At 39.2% G+C, this 18,583-nt stretch overlaps 1 protein-coding gene across 2 annotated transcripts in view; it reads left to right on the top strand.

The window, feature by feature from the left end:
* SLC25A26 (solute carrier family 25 member 26) overlaps positions 1-18,583 on the top strand; it is a 150,739-nt gene that overhangs the window by 17,212 nt on the left and 114,944 nt on the right. For both annotated transcript variants that reach the window (XM_081315923.1, XM_081315924.1), the window contains exons 4-5: positions 5,459-5,563; positions 8,014-8,061. In XM_081315923.1, the coding sequence (XP_081172049.1) occupies positions 5,459-5,563; positions 8,014-8,061 (153 nt within the window). The remainder of the gene's footprint in view (positions 1-5,458; positions 5,564-8,013; positions 8,062-18,583) is intronic.

Below are 18,583 nucleotides of genomic sequence, written 5' to 3'. Positions count from 1 at the left end.
GTTTAGTGAACCCCTGCAGTTGTTCAGTTAGTAGCACGGTTGTTAAGTGAATGTGGCTTCCCCATTGATTTTGCTTGTCAGAATGTCACAAAAGGGGATTGCATGATCCCGGGACATTGCGACCGTCACTTTTTTCAGTGCTGCTGTAACTTCAGATGGTCACTGAATGGAATAATTGTAAGTTGAGGACAACCTGTAGTCACTATAGACACTATAGTTAAAAGGCTTAACTCTTTCATTCGCAATATAGCTTGGTTTTGGATTACTATGTTATATGAATGCAGGATTTGTGTTTCAGCATATTATAGGAATCCAACAAAAATGAGGTCTGTTTTTTAATAACCCATCGACTGCTTTTTCTTCTGTATTCATATATATATATATGTGTGTGTGTATGAATTATATAATTGATATATAATTCTTATATATTTAATTAATAGACCTCATTTGGTTTGATATTTATTGTTTTATCATAAAAAATAAAATACAAAACAGTAAAAACAAACAAAATGAAACAAAACAAAAGCATACATTAAACCCTAACAACAACAAAAAGGGGAAAAATAGTGTACAAAAGAAGAGGGGAAAAAAAATTAACATTTAACATGTAGGATCTGTCCTGGCTGGGTGTTGAAAGAAAAAAACAACAGTAAATTCTCCTCCCCTTTTACACACACATATGTGTGTATATGAATAAAATAAAATATATTATAATATATAATAATATATAATATATAAATATAAAATATAAATACAAAATACAAAAAGGCAGAGGAGAATTTACTGCTTTTTCTTTTCTTTCAACACCCAGCCAGGGCAGATCCTACTGGTTAAATGAATTACATAATTATTAAACAATCATTGCATTAGTCAACCATTTATCTGGCTTGAACAAGATACTAAACTTTAAAGTATGGTTTATATGCCATAATGGCTGGCTTCACATCCTGTCCCAAACCATAATGTAGCTAGCTTTGGTTTTGAACATTGTATGAACCTCAGCTGCATAAAGTGGGTGTCTATGACTGATAGGACATGAGCAGTGACTCTTGAATGAATCACAACAGATTCTGAAATATTCATAAACTTTGGGGCTTGTTCATGTCATAAAAATGCTAGGATTCTGCCGAAGTCTTGTGCAAGAGAGCAGTTAATAGTGTTAAAAGTGCTGGGGGGAAAAATGAGATTCTGCCACTAGAACCTGTTGGAGAAAATGAAGGGCAGTTATATTGGGAGGAAACTCAAAATTATGGCTGCAGCTGGAAATTGCCTGTAAATCAAGATGAATGGAAGCAGAGAGTCACAAGCAACACCAGCAGATTCATCACACAATTAAAGGCCCAAACCAGCAAATTAAGAACTGTCAGCTATCTAAGCAGCTGCCTACATGGTTTTTATGGGAATTATATTCAGGCCCATTCCCTTTCTGTTTTTTACAACCCATGTTACCTCAGTTTATAGGATTTACTATGCTGCAGATGATGTTGTTTCCTCCTAACCTCCAAACTCCCAAGAGTTATGTTTAAAGTGATGAATGGTATAGTTACGGGTAGCCCTGGTATAGGTAGTAGATATGGATATATATTTGAGGGCTATTTTGAGATTGTAGTCCTGGTTCAGTAGTAGAATTCAGCTCATTGTTCTTTTCCCTGCTTTTTCCTACTGTAGCTGTAACTTAGGTCTTTACCCTCTCCCTTACAGTTAGCATTTTCAAGATTTATTTTTTATGATTGGCCTTTCAGTTTAACCCTCAGAAGAGCTATTGAACTATGATCCCCAGCCTTTTTCATCCAAAGGCCCTTCAAAATTGTTGGGACCATAACTACTCTCAGAATAGCTAAGCTGGCTTTCATGCCGAGACTAGTGTGACTACAGTCTCTCTCGCCCTCTTTTTTCCTCTCCCTCTCCCTCCCCCCTCTCTCTCCCCCTCCCTTTCTCTCTCTCTCTCTCTTACACACACACACACACACACACACACACACACACACACACACACACAGAAAGAAAGAAAGAAAGAGACAGAGACAGAGAGTGAGAGACAGACAGACAGACAGACAGAAAGACCTTTCTTCCGGGACTTCAAGTTTACATATTTCTGCCTCCCTCCTCCAAGTTTATGCTTAAAATGATAACTTTGCAAAATGTGTTGGACTAAGTAGCCCAGTGGACCTCCATGACGGTGAGGAGATGCAGCTCCAGAGTCTCAAAAAGACCGCAACCACTACTGCAGATCAGCTTATTACTTCAAGAGAAAGGATTGCTTAACTCTGGCAATGTCAGGACACAAGAGTACACATATTTGTCTGGGTCATGAAGCAGCAGCTTCATTGTTAACTTTCACCTCATGCTTTCTGATCACATCTCAGTCTGTCTCCTCTGATTAGGTGATGAGTTGGTGTGATAAGAATGATTGATGATACTGGCCTGTGATAACAAGTTCAGGCCAAGCAAGTTAAATGATAAAATTTTACTGATGAAAACTATGTTTTTGAGACAAACCTGTTTTGAAAAAAATCTTGTTGTTTTTTTTTGTAAAGAGTCAAATTTTCTGGTTGCTGAAGTCTAGGTTACATCACTCAGAGTGAGTGTCCATAAAGCTCAAGGTGAAGTGTGCTCCACCAAACCAGACAGCAGAAATGATTGAAGGGATGAGGAGTAAATATATTATCAATATTTAATATATTAATTGTAAAATATCATATTTTAGAGTCCAGAAGCTAAAGGATGCATGGCTGGTAACATAGCAGTGTTGAATTATCTGTTGTTTCGGGTATTGGAGTGAGATTTGTAGGGGATTTAAAGGGCAAAATAGATGGTTTAAAACATTGTGAATGCATAACATGCTTACTTTGTCCCTTACTTTCTGCAGAAAATAGGTGAAAATTGGTACTTTTTCTGCTGAATTTTTAGCAGCTTACTTTAGGAGGCCAAATGAGGTTGCATGTGGCCTCTGGCTTTCTGTTATTTTTATTTAGATTAATTTCATGGTCTTGTTCCTTTAGTGGGCAATGCAATTCAGGACTTTCAGTTATGAAGGCTTTCCAATATATAGGTAGCCCTCAACGTACAATAGTTCATTTAGTGACCATTTGAAGTTACAACATCTCTGGAAAAAGTAAATTATGACCGCTTTTCACATGTACAACCCATGTTTCTTTAAGAGCCACATGATGAGTCAATTCTTTGCTTGTTTGGTGGGGGTGGGAGCAAGGGATTGCAAGACTGGCTGGGAAATTGTCACAGACTGTTCAAAATGACTATCATGTGACCATAGCAGCAGCCTGAAGCAACCAGAACTTTGCCAAATTTCATTTCCTTGGGAGTTACAGTCCTCTGATTTTGGATGCATTCTGTACCTAAGCCCTTTTGAGGTAGCTTGATTCAAAAATTGTTGCCCTGTGATGTGCTGTTTTGCCCAGTTAGTGGTAATGTCGAGAGTTTTTGTAGTATAGAGGTAGATGTAGTTTTTTTTTTCATTGTCCCTGCAAACATTTGAAAGAGTTAGTGTCAAACTTTTCGCAACAAAAATAGACCTGTGCCTATGAAGTATTGCAGTTGTGATCGCTAGATGGCAGTATTGGCCCATGTATTAAATAATGACATGTTTAAGGCAACCTACCAAAAAAGATAGGAAAAAAGGACCTGAAGATATAGGTAAATCATTCAATTCATATAAAATTGCTTCAGAAGACAGTATAAGGGATAACAGACCTAAAATGCAAGGTTTTGGTTGAGCATCAGAAAAAGATTCCTATTGGTAAGAAATATTTAAAAGTGGAACAGATAGATTTGGGAGATTGTGCTGTCTCTCTCTCTCTCCTGGAAGTGTTTAAATTTATGCTCGATGACTGTCTGTCAAGGATGCTATTGCAGTAGATTCTTTGTTTGGGCAGGGTTTCTATCTGACCTTTACAATCTTTCCATGCTATGATTATACGACCATACTGATGCTTCATTGCCAAAGAAAAATATCAAATAAAAAAAATAGGTTAGTGGGTTGATTACTAGGCAAGCGTCCAATGCAGGAAAACCCATGTTTTCCATTAGTCATAAAAGGAATAAGATAAGTGGCCCAATACATCTAGACAACCTATTGAGGATTGATTTTCAAGAGTCCTCAAGTAACTATCTGGGTCAAAATCAGTGAGAATAATTTATTTCAGTAGGTAGCCTGTAGCTTGAAAGCACACATGTTCTTTGCCATTAGCTCTCTGTGAAATGTACAATAAAATAAATGCAATAAGCTGAAGAGTTCTGATGTAAGGTGAAATGGCAACCGTTCTATCTGCGGTGGAACTCAATTTACCTTGAGAAGCTTATAAGAAGAGAATGTTCTACAGAATTAACTTGAGAAAAGAATTTGGGGGCTTGTTTTTGTTTGTTTTTTTATTTGTTTTTCTGAACACCGGAATATGAATCACACATGGGGAGGTGAGATGTGTCCATAGCCAGTGGGGAGCAGTCAGAGATCAAGTTCTGGGCTACCCATTACACTCACTGCGCCTATCTCACTGCCATATCATCACCTGTCCCAGAGCACTGTAGAATGGAATGGAATGGAATGGAATGGAATGGAATGGAATGGAATGGAATGGAATAGAATAGAATAGAATAGAATAGAATAGAATAGAATAGAATAGAATAGAATAGAATAGAATAGAATAGAATAGAATAGAATAGAATAGGAGTAGCATAAGAGTAGAACGGAATGGAACAGAACAAAACAGAACAGAATAGAATAATAATAGAATAATAGACAAGGTTGCTTGTCTAATACAAGTTCCTGCTGAAGTTGTGAAACAATGGAATGGAATGGAATGGAATGGAATGGAATAGAATAGAATAGAATAGAATAGAATAGAATAGAATAGAATAGAATAGAATAGAATAGAATAGAATAGAATAGAATAGAATAGAATAGAATAGAATAGGAGTAGCATAGGAGTAGCATTGGAATAGAATGGAATGGAATGAAATACAAATAGAAATAGAAAATGCTTTATTTTGTGTTATTATACACACAAAGAATTTGTCTCCAGTGCAGAAGCTCTCAATTTAAATGCAAAGCAACAGAGTAATGATAATCATGATATGGTGCCAAGAAGATGGGGTAATAGAGATCATGAGAAGGATGATCTACTACTACAGCCATACAGGATGGGTAAATATCCTTAGGCATAAGACAGTGCTGTGTGAATTAGGTCTTTGTGTCTAGTTGTTTTGGCGTGCAGTGCTCTATAGTGGCATCCTGAGGGGAGGAGTTGAAACAGTTTATATCCAGGAAGTGAGGGGTCTGTAGTTACTTTCTCAGCCTTCCTTATGACATCTGATTCCTGTACTAAATAGTGTTAGTCCTCCACTGCTCACATTAAGGCCACAGGTTTCTTGGCCATTGCAATCCTTGCCAGGCCTTGCAGCTCCACCAAGGTCTTAATCTAAATTATATTGGTTTTTTCAGGTTGCTTGTCTAATACGAGTTCCTGCTGAAGTTGTGAAACAAAGAGCACAAGTGTCCCCATCCTCCAGTACCTTACGGATCCTTTCCCAAACTGTCTATGAAGAGGTAAGGCTGAAGAGAAGTTGGTGGGGGGGGGAGGTGTGGGAAGGGGGTTTCTAACTTATTGGAGCTAATAAATAATATATTCAGGAAAGAAAACCCTAATTTTGAACGGTTGAAGGATGCATCATCATGAGAAGATATGGTGAACACTTTTGAAAAATGGGCATGGGGTGATTTGGCTATTTACAATATGGCTGCCATGAGTTAGATGACAAACTTCAAAGCACCAGTTTGGGAGAATTTTTACCTGCACCTCTTCACCGCTGCCTGATTTCTTCTGGACGGGTTTACAAAGTTCTCAAACTGTCAAACTGAAAAATGTTTATATGTATCTGTTTCAATATAGAGAGACCTTATTCTTTAAGTTTCCCATTGGGGCAGGTACCTCCCAGCTCTCACTTTCTTTGATCTGCAACTAGTAGACAGTTGAGATGGGGTGCCTTGAAAACGTTAAGTGTGAAGAGTTGTTAGCGAACAGAGTCAATTTATTCAAGGAAACACACACACACACACACACACACACACACAAACATACTTCAGTGAGCAGTGGCGTAGCGTGGGGGGTGCAGGGGGCGCCGGCCGCACCAGCCGCAACATCTGGGGGGGTGCATTAGATGCATTTTACTTTAATTACATCAGTATTTTCATAACAAACAATACATGTGCTTAGGGGGTAAGGGTTTCTTTAACTAATCTAGTGGAAGAAACTCGAGTGCTAAAATCCACGGGTTAGGGGGCGCAAATTACTTGCCTTGCCCCGGGTGCTGACAACCCACGCTATGCCACTGTCAGTGAGATATTTATCCCTAACTTTCAATTAGAGTTCCAAATAAGAATCAGTTGGGATCTTGCAATAAGTAGTAAGAGCAGTAAGTTCTTTCAGCAATAAAACATTATTGGCTTAACAAAATACTGTAGGCACCCACACACTCATACACTTATATCTCCAGTTATCTCTCGTTACTAGAACTATCCAAACACCAGGATGAGAGAAGGGGAAGCTTTTATCCAGATAAGAAGCACTTTGTCTTTTCCAGCTTTTATAGTTGGCATTGCTGGGACATTAATGGATTTATTGCTACTTGTTCATTTGTTTCTTCAAGTGGTTTCCTTAGATGTTTGCTTTTATGCTTTCCATGCATATGTGTATATATTTTTAAATAATGGTGACTCTCTTTGTCTAATGGTAAATGTATAATGATATTGGTTCTAACCTTCCAAAAATTTTATTTTTCTTTATTTAGTTAGCTGAGGACACTTAGCTGAGGTAGCTATCTTAAAACAAAATTCTTAAGAGTACGTATAGGGAATTCTTGGTTTTGAGAAAAGATGCTAGAGACCGGTACATTGCAGGGTGTCATATTGTTTTTGTTTTTAATTAGAATTTAACTTGAATTAAGTTGACCCAAATAACTTAAGTTATTTATTTTAATTGGTTAATTATTACAGTCATTTTAATTAAATTAAATTGTTTCCAAGTTATTAAATATTATTTAAAATAAGGGAGTATTTTAAGTATTAAATTGGAAAGTATCTGACAATAAAAAGAAAATAGGAAATTTAACACTCAGAGCCTGACAATGAAATCAGTATGACATTTTTAAAGTTTATTTTTAATTATTAAATTTCTTTGTTGCCCATTTCGCTGTGAGGAAACTCTGTTAAATATTTAATTTTTCCTAAATTTAACTTACAAGTAGTCCTTGCTTAACAATCAGTCACTTCATTATGATGGACACCTCAAAAATTACTTGTGACCTGATTCTGGAGTTTTGATGGCAGCACAACACAACGCACGTACACACGCACGCACGCACACACACACACACACACACACACCTCTATGGTACATGACTGCATTTTGGACACTTGGCAACCAGCTGACCTTCATGGCTGGTTGCAGCCTTCTATGTCACATGATGTGAGCTACAAGTTGCTTTTTTGGCTGGTTTCCAGCAAAGAAATACCCATAGGATTGTGACATTTGTTTAACAACTGCATTTGCTTAATGACCACCACAAAAAAAGATTGTAAAATCAGGTCAGTTATCTGGGTGCTTCAACATAACAACCATCATGACTTAAGGAGGAAATGTTGAGCTCCATTACAGTCATAAGTCCAGGAGTAGCTTTACTTTCTTTTATGATATGTATTTTGAGTAGCCAGTGACTATAAGAGTCAGCAATAGATTTCTTTCTCTCTTTGTTCTTCTAGGTTACTAACTTTATATTATCTCTTCAATGTCCAGTTCTAGATGATGAACGCATTTAAAAGTGAGATGAAACTCAGGAAGTCAATGGGTAGTGTGTTTATAATCAATATTGTCAATTTCCTGGAAGCCATTACATTATCCTTAGTAAAGCTGTTCTGCTTATCATCTAATCCTCAATATGTTTTCAGCCTTCCCTAACAATTTGCAGGAGTTGATTGGGTTTTTTTGTTGATTTTTTTAGGGTATCCTAGGACTCTACCGAGGTTACAAAAGCACAGTATTAAGAGAGGTAACACAATTTGCTTTTCTACTTCGTTAAGGAAAAAAAAGCATTGATAAGGAGTGATAAAAATGCTTCTTCACTGAATGGAAAACAAGCCTCATCGTGGAAGAGTTTGCATTGAGACTTCATAGTAGTTAACTTTGTATTTCTCTGAGGCTTTCAGTTATAGCATAATTTAGAGACTGGATGAGGAAATGAATAACATTATTAGGAAAAACTGTTAATATATAGTAATTAACCCTGACATTGCATTGAATACATTCTTTATTATGTAATGGCCTGACCTGGCAAGCTGATTGTAGTCTTCCTATGGTTTTAACTTGTGTACATATTTAAATAGCAAAATACTAGTTATTTCATGTTCTAAACGATTGAACGAATTACACAGGGCCCTCAAATACAAAATGAAATGAAGAGTGCTATAGAAATGCTTTAGATAAAATACATTCTAACTTATTAGGAGTATCTTCCTGCCTTCCTAATATAGAAGCTAATTAAGGAACCAGTCTGGACTTATTAAAAAGTATAATTTGTTCCACAGCTCAAATCCAGATTAAATACCTTAATTTGGAGTGAATAAGTTGAACCAAAGATACTAGCAATTTTTGATAGCAATCTAATTTTTAAAATGTTTAATTTATTTATATGATTTATATAGATGTCCATCTTTCACAGTTGACTCTGGGCAGCTGACAAGATTAAAACAAACAATTCCAACAAAGTAACCTCCCACACATCCAAGAATAATCCACTCATTATCAATTATCAAGCCCTGCCCTTAACCATGTTTTAGGCAAAAAGCACATTGATCTTCATGTATATAATCATGCAAGACCCTTTTCAACCTTTTAGCTAAAGTCATAATTTTTTAAAAATTATTACTCAATAAAGATATTAGTAATCTTTTTTGATAGTCAGGTCTTCACCTTCTTTAGGAATTAATATTATGTTTGCAGTTGACCACCTTTCTTGTATCCTAACACTATACAGAATAGAATTCATCATTTTTTGAAGATATTGTAACAGTTCATATTCAAAATATTTATAATAGGAGGTTGGCAATCTATGTAGGCCTGGAGTTTTCCTTCCCCCCCCCCTTTCTTTCTTTTTTTTGGTAGCCTCACAAAATTCTGTTACTGTTATAGGTCCATTCCATCTGCTTTCGTTTAATCATCATTTTTGGTAAATTTTGTTTCTTTGAACATTCATCCCCTTTTGCTGGGGAAATTTCTCTTCCTTTGTATAGTTTTATACAATACTGATATAATATTCTATGCATATCCATATCGGCCATTATGATAATATTCCTATTTTGTAATTTTAATCTATTTCTTCTCACTTTCTTTTCTTAGTTTATATGCTAATCACTTCCCCAGCTTATTTACTAATTCAGAATTCTTCCACTTTGCAAGATTCATTATTTTCATTTCTTTGATCATTAACATAAAAAGCTGGCATTGTAAAAAATTAATTTGCTGTGAGATATTTTTAGATTTCAGAATATTATTTAGCAGAATGGTTGGCAATTATATATGACATGCAAATGCTCAGATTTGTGTGTGTATGTACCTATATACATAATATATACAGTATATAGCTTTTGAGTCAGCATTGACTTCTGGTGTAACTTTCTGGTTAAGTCCTTGCAATTTTCTCGACAAGGTTTTGGAAATGGTTTGCTACTGCCTTCTTCTCAGGGCTGAGAGAAAACTGTGCCAAGATGGCTTCAGACAGGACTGGAATGCATGGTCTCCTGCAATATTGTGAGGTGCCCCAAATTTTTGTAGCTCAAAGCAAACGTAGTCCAAAGGAACACAACACGCAAATGCCAAAACTTTCCCACAACTGATTTCAATAACTAGCCCACTTGGGCAGGAAAACCATCCAGCTGGTAACACTAGTCTTCCGGTTTCTAGTTTGATGCCTTATTTTATTTTTATTTTTATTTTTATTCCATTTATATCCCGCCCTTGTCCGAAGACTCAGGGCGGCTTACAAGCTTAGCAGTAGCCTTCATTCTATGTATATACCTGCTTATTAGGGCTTTCACACACACCCCAAGCGGCATTATTACAAAGTCAGCTTATTGCCCCCAACAATCTGGGTCCTCATTTTACCTACCTCGGAAGGATGGAAGGCTGAGTCAACCTTGAGCCTGGTGGGATGCGAACCTGCACTAATTGCAGGCAGCTGGTGTTACTTAAGGAGGCATTAGCCCACTGCTCCACCAAGGCCTTAACCACTAATACCTCTCTTTCTCTCTCTCCCCTTCCCCTCCCCCTTTTCCTCTGCCCCCTCTGTCTCCCTCCCTCTTCCTCTCTCCCTCTCTCCGTCTCTTTGTCTCTCTCCCTCTCTCTCAACTTTCCTCTTTTGGGGAGGGGAGTAGGATAAACATTTTGGCCACCATAAAGCGGAGGAGGTTAAAATGTTTTGCATGCTTCAACACAAATATAAATTGTGAAACAGCTGGGAGTTTTGTGACATCTGAAAATTGCTACTTCAAATGCCAATTTCTTCAGTAGTTTATTTTTTCTTTAAAATCTTTTCCTTGATGGCTTTTGATCAGCTGGTAATGACTTATCTTGGGCTGAAAGAACATCGTAATGACTTTTTTTTGTTCTGTGTGTAAATGCTGTTATATACGCTAACTGTTAGAACTTTCACAGGTGTACCTTCTCTAGTTACTGAGAGAAATGGGGATGCGGTGTGCTTTTTTCTAGCACCTCATATATTATTTAGTTGTATGAGGAGATGACAGCTGCTTTTCTGAAAACAGGAACACCTTCCACCTTCTTGTTTTCTGTACTTGTTTTCTGGCTTACTAAACACAGGTTGCTTGGTGAAGATTCCACTTAGTTGCAAAAAAGAGAAAGAGAGAAGAAAGAAAAAGAAGATGAAAAGGCTAACAAGGCTTTCTGATTTCTCTAAGGGGCGTTGAATAAATGTAGTTGGCAAAGAATACTGATTTGATTTCTTTTTTTCTTTTTCGTATCCTATCAGATAAAACACACACTTGCAATGGAATGCTATTCCCTCTCAAAAATGTGTTTTGACATCTATCAGGGTGGTAATTAGTTTCCAGGCTGGTCTCTTAGCATAAAACCTGACCTTTGTTTACTGAAAATGGCAACATTTTGTTGGAATTTAATTGGGGCCTTTTCTATTATTTATATTCATAAAAAGTTCCTTCAAAACCAATTTCATTTGAAATATTGCTTTTGGGGGGCGGGAGGGAAGCACCTGCCCAAATAGAACGAGAAACAAATTATTGTTGAAATGAAATGCGACTTCGCGGCAGAATGAAACAAATCACAAATGATGAGTTGTACAATGCTGTTAGATCTTTTCTAATGCTGTATGCTTAACTCTGTGTTAAAAGGCTGCTGTTTTCCAACTCAAAATATTGCTGGTTTGTGGGAAACTGTCTGTTAAATTGTTTGATATGTGTGTGTATGTGTGTGTATATATGTATATGTGCATATATGTGTGTGTGTATGTGTGTGTATATGTGTGTGCATGTATATATGTACACACACACACATGTAGTTCTTGCTTAATGATGTTCATTCAGCAACAGTATGAACTTAATAATGGTGCTGAACAAGGACCTTGCAGTTGTGGCTGTTGCAGTGTCCCCCTTTAAAAGCACCTGATCAGAACCTAGGTGCTTGTCAGCCAGGTTGCGATTGTGATATCGCAGTGTCCCGTATTAATGTAATTTCCATTTGCTAACATTGCTGCCTGCTTCCAGCAAGCAAAGTCAGTGGGGAAGGTTGGAGGTTGCAAATTGCAACTGTGTGATGTTGTGCATAGCAGCGTCATGGGATTAATTTATCGATAACAATGGAAGAGATGAAGTCATGTGATGTTACCTTTTATAACTTCATTACTTAGTGACGGAAATTCCAGTCACTTCAATGAAGGAAGGGCTGCCTGTAATTTTTTGCAACCTGGTGCCCTCAGATTTCCCAGAATTTCTAGCTTGCGTTGGAATTTGGGGATTTGATACATCTAGCACCAGACTGAAAAAGGCTGGGGTAAAAAAAAAAAAGAAATACAGGTAGCCCTCAATGTACGACCCCACTTGAGCTCTCCGGGTGAGATTCAAGGTGCTGGTGATGACCTATAAAGTCCTGAATGGCTTGGGTCCGGGATATCTGAGGGAACACCTGCTGCCGGCTTCAAGCACCCTTCGTCCAGTGCGCTCACACAGGGAGGGTCTTCTCAGGGTGCCGCCGGTAAAAGATTGCTGGTGGATAACACCCAGGGGAAGGGCCTTCTCTGTGGGTGCACCTGCCCTCTGGAACCAGCTGCCCGTGAAGCTTAGGACTGCCCCCGACCTCCGTTCATTTCGCCGGGACCTGAAAACCTGGCTCTTCGAGCTCTCCGGCCCAGGCTGAGAATTTTTAACTGGGGTTTTTAATTCTAGGGATGATTTAATCTTTTTAAATTTGTTTTTAACTTTTGTATTGGTTGTTTTAAATGCCCTGTAAACCGCCCTGAGTCCTTCGGGAAAGGGCGGTATATAAATTTAATAAAATAAAATAAATAAATAAATAAAATTTATGTTGTTAACTGAAAAATTTGTTAAGTGAGCTTTGCCACATTTTATGACTTTTCTTGCCATTTGTTAAGTGAATCACTGAACATGTTAAATTAAAAGCCTGGTTGTTAAGTGAATCTGGCTTCCCCATTTTCTTTTCTTGGCAGGAAGTTGCAAAAGGTGATCACATGACCCCAGGACGCTGCAACCATCATAAATATGAGCCAGTTGTCAAGCATCCAAATGTAAATCATGTGACCGTGGGGATGCTGCAATGGTCATAAGTGTGAAAAATGGTCATAAGTCACTTTTCAGTGCCATTGAAACTTCAAATGGTCACTCAATGAACTGTAGTAATCGAGGACTAACTGTAAAGCATAACAACGAAAGCCAGAATGGTTTAGTTTCCTCATTGCAAATGGCAACATCTTCCGTTCTTTAATCTGCTGTGTCCACAACTTTCTTGGTTTTCCTCTTGATCAATTCATTCCTCCTTCATATATTTATTTTGTGACTTAATTCTCATTCACTGTTTCTATATGGTCAATCACTATACTGCTTTAATATTACTTACATAAATTAATTTATTTGCCCTTGCCTGTAGAGATTTGCAGTCATCCAGGTCGATGTTATCTGGGAGGAGCTCGATCCTTTGACTCCTGAAGACGTGGAAAGGATCATGGGGAAGCTGAGCTCCACCACGTGTTTGTTGGACCCGTGCCCCTCCTGGCTGGTTTATGCAGCCCGGGACGGGACACGAGGCTGGCTCCAGGCAGTGATAACTGCTTCTCTGAGGGAGGGTAGTTTTCCCGCCGCCTTGAAGGAGGCGGTGGTGAGAACCCTCCTCAAGAAGCCTGCCCTGGACCCAGCTGTATTAAATAACTTTCGTCCGGTCTCCAACCTTCGCTTTCTTGCGAAGGTTGTTGAGAGCGTGGTGATGCATCAGCTCCCTCTGTTCCTGGAGGAAGCTGATTATCTAGACCCGTACCAATCGGGCTTCAGGCCCGGGTACAGCACGGAGACGGCATTGGTCGCGCTGGTGAATGATCTCTGGCAGGCGCGGGACGGGCTGTTCCTCTGTCCTAGTCCTTTTAGACCTCTCAGCGGCTTTTGATACCATCGACCATGGTACCCTGCTGCGGCGCCTCAGGGGGTTGGGAGTGGGAGGCACAGTTCTTCAGTGGTTCTCCTCCTACCTTCTGGGGCGTTCGCAGTCAGTGTTAGCAGGAGGGCAGAGGTCGACCTTGAGGCCCCTTGTTTGTGGAGTTCCTCAGGGGTCGGTCCTCTCGCCTCTCCTGTTCAACATTACATGAAGCCTCTGGGTGAGATCATTCGTGGTTTTGGAGTTGGTTATCATCAGTATGCTGATGATACCCAGCTTTTTATTTCAACCCCAAACCACCCCAGTGATGCCCTCGACGTGATGTCCCGTTGCCTGGAGGCGGTTCGGGCCTGGATGGGGAGGAACAGGCTTCGACTCAACCCTGACAAGACTGAGTGGCTGTGCGTGTCGGCATCTCAGGATATTCAGAATATTCCATCTCTTTCTATGGGGGGTGAGCTATTACCCCCCGTAGATAGAGCTCGCAACTTGGGGGTCCTTCTAGATTCACGGCTCTCTTTAGAAGATCATATAGGAGCTGTGACTAGGGGGGCCTTCGCCCAGGTTCGCCTGGTGCGCCAGTTGCGGCCCTATCTAGACCGGGATGCCTTGCGTACAGTCACTCATGCGCTCGTGACCTCTCGTTTGGACTACTGCAACGCTCTCTACATGGGGCTGCCCTTGAGGACCACCCGGAGGCTTCAACTGGTGCAGAATGCAGCCGCGCGAGTTGTGTTGGGGGTCTCCCGATACTCCCATGTTATACCTCTGCTCCGCGAGCTGCATTGGCTGCCGGTTGCCCTCCGGGTGAGATTCAAGGTGCTGGTTATGACCTACAAAGCCCTACATGGCATGGGTCCGGATTACCTACGGCAGCACCTGCTGCCGGCATCAACTTCCCTCCGTCCAGTGCGCTCCCACAGAGAGGGCCTCCTCAGGGTGCCTCCGATCAAAGAATGTTGATTGGTGGTCCCCAGGGGGAGGGCGTTCTCTGTGGGCGCGCCAGACCTGTGGAACCGCCTTCCAGTTGAGCTCCGGATGGCCCCCGACCTGCGCTCCTTCCGGCGTGATTTAAAAACTTATATATTTGAACAATCTGGCCTGGTCTGATGGGGTTGGGGTTGGATTTAAACAAGTTTTAACACATTTTTAGTATTGTATTCTTGGGCCTAATTATTTAATTCTTTTTAATCTCTTTTTTAAGTTTTGTATTTACATTTTTGATATTTACTGCCCTGTACACCGCTCTGAGTCCTTCGGGAAAAGGGCGGTATAAAAATTAAATAAATAAATAAATAAATAAATAAATAAATAAATAGTTATCCTAAAGTTGCTTTTTCACGAGGCAACTGGACTTTCTTGTTTTTCCTTTGAAGTTCAGTTCTGGAAGCTGAAGAAGCTTCTTGGATGAGAAGTGAAACGTCTTCAGCTCTGGAAGCTGAAGAAGCTTCTTAGATGAGAATCGAAATGTCTTCAAAGAAAAACAAGAAAGTCCAGTTGCCTCATGAAAAAGCATCTTTGGGATAACTATGACATGGAATGACTGAGAATCTCCATAGTCATTTATATGTAATAGTAGGAAGATGACAATTCATAAAACCCCATCCAAGTCTCTTTAAAAATGAGCGTATCTTTTCATGGGTGGGTAGAAGATGAGGTAATGGAGTACAATAAAGGCCTAGTCTTTTTTCATACCTAGAAAGCTTCCTGATAGTCATTTAACAGTGATGAGGCTCAGTACCTGGACTTATCTCTCCGCTGGGGAATGGGTCCCTGAGCAACGAAAGGCTTATCTTTTTGCTCATTCATTTCAGCTGAATCTTTTTGCCTAATGATCACTGTGATTTTTTTAATAACTATAAATGGTTCAGATGATTTTTAAACAAAATGAAAAAAGTATACATTATGTATACATTTAATTGTGCTGGAAGCATCAGGAATCCTGTTCCATGAAATAGAACAGAGGCATATTGACACAGCTTGTGCTGGGAAAAAAAAAGAGTCTGAAGGGGTAAGTTAAGCCACAGCAGGGGAAAAACTCTCCATGTGGCATTCACACACCATTTTTGCCAAATGTGATCATACCGATAAGGCCAGTGGTGTGAGGAATTGAACGTCCTTGGGCTCACAGTTGGATGATGAGCTGGTGACATCTATAGTTCCTCTGCTGAAAGTTTATCCTAGTAAGCTGAGCCAAGCTTTTCACTGTCTGTAGAATTCATTTTATTAACTATGACCAAGGAGAACATCTGTTAGAATTCCATTATATTTAGTTCATGGGAAAAAGCATAGAAAGGAGGGAATCCCTCTGTTGATCTTCAACTCTCCCATTATCAGATTTGCAAAATGGACATTATAATGAGTGCAGCTGTAGAAATAAAATGCAAGTTTTGAATTTAATTGCAGTTTTACTGTAGTATAGTGCTTAATGATCTGTCCTATTTAACTATAATGCAATTAAAATTAACATTATTTCTCCATTAGTAGTAGTATTGCAAGTTTGAATGGATTAGGCGTTCTAAAACTCCTTTGACTCGTAAGATTGTTAATCAGCAATATAGTGAAATGGAATATAAGCACATAAGAAAAAGAAATAGCGACTCCTTACTAAGCTGTTGTAATCTTCTTTCAAATTTACTTACAACTTCAGAGGCTTGGTGTTCTGTAGAATATGCCATAAAAATGTACACACTGTCTCTAGAGGTATGATAGTTTAGTGCCCTAGATAATGCTGCTCCCTTCCCCAGTGAATGTTTGGGTCCTGTCCCCTGCTTTTAAGCCTATTGTTGCTTCCTTTTTCATTTGTTTTCTTTGAAAAAACACTTTATTTTTGGGTCTGCATCATATTTAGGGATTAAAAGTAAAGGTTCCTCCACACATGTGTGCTAGTTGTTTCCGACTCTAGGGGCCGGTGCTCATCTCTGTTTCAAAGCCGAAGAGCCAGCGCTTCTCCAAGGACGTCTCCGTGGTCATGTGGCCGGCATGACTAGATGCCAAAGGCGCACAGAACGCTGTTACCTTCCCACCGGAGTGGTCCCTATTTTTCTACTTGCATTTTTACGTGCTTTCGAACTGCTAGGTTGGCAGAAGCTGGGATGAGTAACAGGCACTCACTCTGTTACGCGGCACTCGGGATTCGACCCGCCAAACTGCCAACCTTCTGATCGACAAGCTCAGCGTCCTAACCCACTGAGCCACCACGTCCCTATTTAGGGATTATACTCATGTTAATGTTATGCCTAAAATTCAATCATTTTAATACCGAAGATCCTTTGAGTATCAATTACTGGAATCATTATTCATAGTGCTTGTAGTTGCCACTTTGTTAATTGCAAAATTAACTTTTGTACTGTTGGTTTTTATTGTTCTTAGCCACCCTGAGTCCTCTGGGAGATAGGGCGGCATATAAGTCCCATAATAAATAAAATAAATAAATAAAAATGTTTCTTTATACAACACTTTTGTGACTGGCATGGTGGCCCAGAGGTGGAGCGCTCTCTTAGAATCAGGAGGCTGTGAGTTTGATCCTAGGTAGTGGCAGATATTTTTCTCCCTGGGCACAATGATTTATTATTGTCTACTATGAATTCCACATAGGCGTCAGGAAGGGCATCGGACCAATAAACACTCGAGGTATGTTCAGTTACCTCGACTCCGCCCCAATGCAAAGGAGTACAGGATTGTTCAAATAAATAAATAGAACACTTTGATGCTGAAATCAGATATGTCTCTTCTGAAGTCTTCAGAATAGTATAGTTAAGGTTAGGATAGATTGAGATTTAACCACTTCCAACATTCCAGCTTATGACTTCTCCTCCTAAGCCAGGGTTGTCAAACTCACAACGTCACGTGATGCGTCGTGACATATTGCGACCTTTTTTTCCCATTGCCGGCAATGGGGTGGGTGCGGTTTCGCCATGACGCATCCGGCCCACAGGCTGGCAATTTGACACCCCTTTCCTAAGCGTAGCATGCTGATTTGTCTTGACATATCAACTGTGTGAATATTGGTATATTCTGTTTGGATTCATACAATTATATGTTTGGAAAAATAGTGCTGAAACTTAATATAATTTTATAGAAAACAACTCAAAAAGTATTGAGTTTAGTACATTTCAAAGCCTTATCTGTCCTGCTTTTAGAAACAATTGTGTGCCAATCAACACTTACAAATTGAATAAATAAATACATAAATAAAGGACTCAGAGTCCTTTGAGGTTGGAGCGACAAATATATAAGAGAGAACTCCTTGTCAAAACTAAATTCCATTGTACAGTAGATTGACAAACTTTTAATTTCAACTCTGCCATAATTTCTTTGACTTTATTTCTGTTAACATTTCATAGCTTGTTTATGAGTTGTTTTTATGTAATTTGCATTGCACTGATTTCAGTGGATCTAATCTAAATAAGACTGCTTGGATTTCATTTTCTGTTCTGAGGGGTGACGAAATGGTTTCCATGTATACAAGACACTCTTAGGCTAAGCAAAGGAATTCTTTCGATTTAAGTCAGTGGGAGGTTTCTATTTTTTAAAATTCCATTCAGATTTTAATTAGAGATGCATTACTTGCTTTCTTTAAGGACCTGAGTCTTGTCAAGCAACCAAAATCTGCAAGGGATGGAGGTGGGATTTCCAAATAATCTAGACCAGCTATAACAACAATGGAGAAAGGAATGTACAGATGAAGAGTGGGAAAGCTAATTAACATGTGTCGATTGTGAATATAAATACCCTAGCAGGCTCTGTGAAAATTTTGTGCTGAAGCTCCATATAATAGAATTTCAGTGTGAGCGTATGCCAACTTTTAGGGTGTTGGGTAAAACAAAATATTTAAATTGAATAATTTCATGGATTTTTTTCTGTCAGTGAACACACATGAT

This window comes from Vipera berus (genome assembly GCF_964194415.1).
Source record: "Vipera berus genome assembly, chromosome: 2".
NCBI classification, from domain to species: domain Eukaryota; kingdom Metazoa; phylum Chordata; class Lepidosauria; order Squamata; family Viperidae; genus Vipera; species Vipera berus.
The sequence above is the reverse complement of the archived record's forward strand: the minus strand, read 5'-3'. Positions and strand labels throughout refer to the sequence as shown.